Genomic DNA, 2,841 nt, shown 5'->3' with positions numbered 1-2,841 from the left:
TACATATTTTTTTTTTTTTTTTTTTTTTTTTTGTACGAGGGATTGAACTCAGGACCTTGTACTTGCCAGGCAGGAACTGTGCCCCTGAGCTATATCCCCCACCCAATATACATATTGAATCTTAATCCTTTTTATTTCCCCTTCCCCTCCCCTTTCTTCCCTGTGGCCATGTCCCCATTCCTAGATTCTCTTCCCATCTCCACCAAGTCTACCTTCCTAAAATTTTTAAAGGACTGGGAATATAACTTATTGTACAGTACTTAGCATGCACAAGGCCCAGAGCTCAAGCCCCAATACTATAAAAAGAAAGAAAATTTAAAAAGAAGAAACCTACAAGGGATGATGAAGAATGTCCTCACCCTAAGAGGGGCGGACAGGGAGAAGCACGCATCCCCTAGAGTCCAGAAGAGGGCTGTCTAGGACCCCACACACATGTGGCCGGCAAGGAAAGGGCAAGACCATGGAGTTGGTGCTGCTTTCTGAACTAAAGTCAGGGCTCCAGCCTTCTTTAGGCCATGCTAGCTTTCCTGATGTCTTGGCTCTTGACATGTTTATCTTCTCAAATTACTTGAGAGAAAGAAATTGGGGCTGACATTTCACAGGCTCACCCTTCAGGCTGGGGTGTGGGGTCCAGCTGTGTGAAGCCTAGCCTTCTGCTTCAAGGGTGTGGGGTTTTTTTGTTTGTTTGGGTACCAGATCGAGTTCGGTCCTTGTGCTTGCGAGGCAGGTAGAGGAACCACTGAGCTAAATCTGTAGCCCTCAAGGTTGTGGGCTAAAGGGGGGTCTTAAACCTTGGGGCAGTGGGGGCACACACAGCTCACAGTGTCTCTGCTCCACAGGTCAGCCTGCTGTTCCCCATCATCTACTTACTGTTTTGGGCCTTCTTGCTGATCTTCAGCCTATGGTCAGAGCCGGTGGTGTGTGGCATTGGCCTAGCCATCATGCTGACAGGAGTACCTGTCTATTTCCTGGGTGTTTATTGGCAAAACAAGCCCAAGGGCTTCAATGACTTCATTGGTGAGTTAATGAAGGCTTTGGGTGGCTAGGGCTCCTGCGCTGGGCTGGAGTGGTCTACAGGGGGAGGGCCCACCAAGATCTGGGTCAGGAGCCCTACCTGGGCACACCTTACCTGAGTCCTCAGGGCTCTGGAGAAGGTGGCAGCGCAGGAATGGCAGCTGCCTTCCCAGAGACTTCTGAAGGGAGAAGAGTTCATGTTTCCACAGGGATCTCAGTCCTGACAGCACAGGCAGCCACCAGCCATCCTACAGGAGCTGCTGGAGCTGGGTGGAGACCAGTGTGGACCCAGGAATTGGTCACTGGGCATTGACAAAGGGGAAGGCTGGGGCCTTGATGTGCAAAGGGCAGCTGACAAAAGATGCTAGAGACAGACATGGCGGCTGTCTCCTGCAGAGGGATCACTCACAGGCATGGGCTGCTCTGTGAGATGGAACCTGGGGCAGAACTGGCTGAGGTCATGGCTGCTTGGAAGGGTCAGCGGGACACTAGCACTGACCTGGTTTCTGTGTGGTCTTCTTCCATAGAGTTACTGACCTTGGTGAGCCAGAAGATGTGTGTCGTCGTGTACCCAGCACAGGAGGGAGACTTGGGGATGGAGGGTATAAGTGAGGACCTGGAGGGGCAGCGACAGTCCGTCTACCAGCCGGCACCTACCAAGGACCAAGACTCAGAGGATCAGCTGCAGGCCTAAGGACTATCCTCCCCTCAGCTATCTCTACCCTCCTTCCTCCCTGTTCCTGCCTTGCCTCCCTGCCTGGGCCCCCCAACACAAGCACGCACACACCCACCAGCAGGAGTAGGATCTGGGTGTTAGGGATGAGCAGTTATAAACAAAAATACTGACATCTGTGCCCAAAGTACCAGTCTCTCATACCAGGGCCATGCCCAAGCCCCCACACAAGGGCTGCCCACACTCTGAGCACTACAGGAGAGTGGAGATGCCAAGGGTTTCCTACAGCACTTCCCAGGCCTCCACCCTCAGTGCCTCCTAGGAAGCTGAGGTTGCTATTGCCTTCCCTCCCCATGCCTGAGCCTGAGGGGCCCTCAGTTTAGACCGAGGAGGCAGACAGACTGCACAAATCCATTACCACTGAAGGTCAGCTGGAGAGACCCAAACCCTCTTTCTTGACCCCTTCACCCAAAATAGAGGCGATACGTCCCTCTTTCCTCTTCCAACCCTGTGCTACCACCTCCACCACCATCCGCCCTGGCTTCCTGCTGGAGAAAGGCTACTTTCAGGACAGCTCCTCCAAGAGGGGTGGGAGGAGGAGGAGGAGGAGGAGGAGGATGTCAACCACCAAGGACCCTGGACCCAGCCCCAAGCCAGGCCTGTGGGAAAGGCTCAGATTGCAGCAGCCCAGCCCTGCCCCCCTCCTGCATCCCACCTACCAATGTGGTGCCAAAGCTTCCTGAAGCCAGAAAGCCTTCTTCCTTCCAGCATGGTGGGTCTCGCTCTCTCCTAATGACGCCGCCAGTAGGCTTCTCCTCTGTCCCCACTCAATGGAAAGGGGCAGTGACCCTCTTCCCTGCACCTGGGCCACACACCCACCTGGAGCCAGCCCGATGGCCCCTCCTGTTGTGCTCTTTCCTTCTCTCTGGACCTTGGCTCAGGGACCAGGTGTGAAGGATCCCCAAGCCCTTCAGGCCTGAAACCAGAGCCAAACCAGCCTTAAGTCACCTTCCATCCAAGAACTGGACCTAAAAATACTCCCTTATTTCTAAGCTGCAGGACAGACCTGGTATTAAATGCCTTCCCTGGGTGGAAGGGTGCTTTCCTACCTCCTCAGAGCTGCCTGTTCCACAACCTGGGGTCCATCTGGGAGA

General features: G+C 54.1%; 1 protein-coding gene across 2 annotated transcripts in view; it reads left to right on the top strand.

Annotated features, from left to right (window-relative positions):
- Slc7a8 (solute carrier family 7 member 8) overlaps positions 1–2,457 on the top strand; it is a 52,320-nt gene extending 49,863 nt beyond the window's left edge. For both annotated transcript variants that reach the window (XM_010637782.2, XM_010637783.2), the window contains 2 exons: positions 840–1,017; positions 1,542–2,457. In XM_010637782.2, coding sequence (XP_010636084.1) covers positions 840–1,017; positions 1,542–1,708 — 345 coding nt within the window. In that variant the 3' untranslated portion in view covers positions 1,709–2,457. The remainder of the gene's footprint in view (positions 1–839; positions 1,018–1,541) is intronic.
- Positions 2,458–2,841: the final 384 nt, after the last annotated feature.

This window comes from Fukomys damarensis, unplaced genomic scaffold, assembly GCF_012274545.1.
Source record: "Fukomys damarensis isolate Sample0158 unplaced genomic scaffold, DMR_v1.0_HiC HiC_scaffold_17, whole genome shotgun sequence".
Lineage (NCBI taxonomy): Eukaryota > Metazoa > Chordata > Mammalia > Rodentia > Bathyergidae > Fukomys > Fukomys damarensis.
The sequence above is the reverse complement of the archived record's forward strand: the minus strand, read 5'-3'. Positions and strand labels throughout refer to the sequence as shown.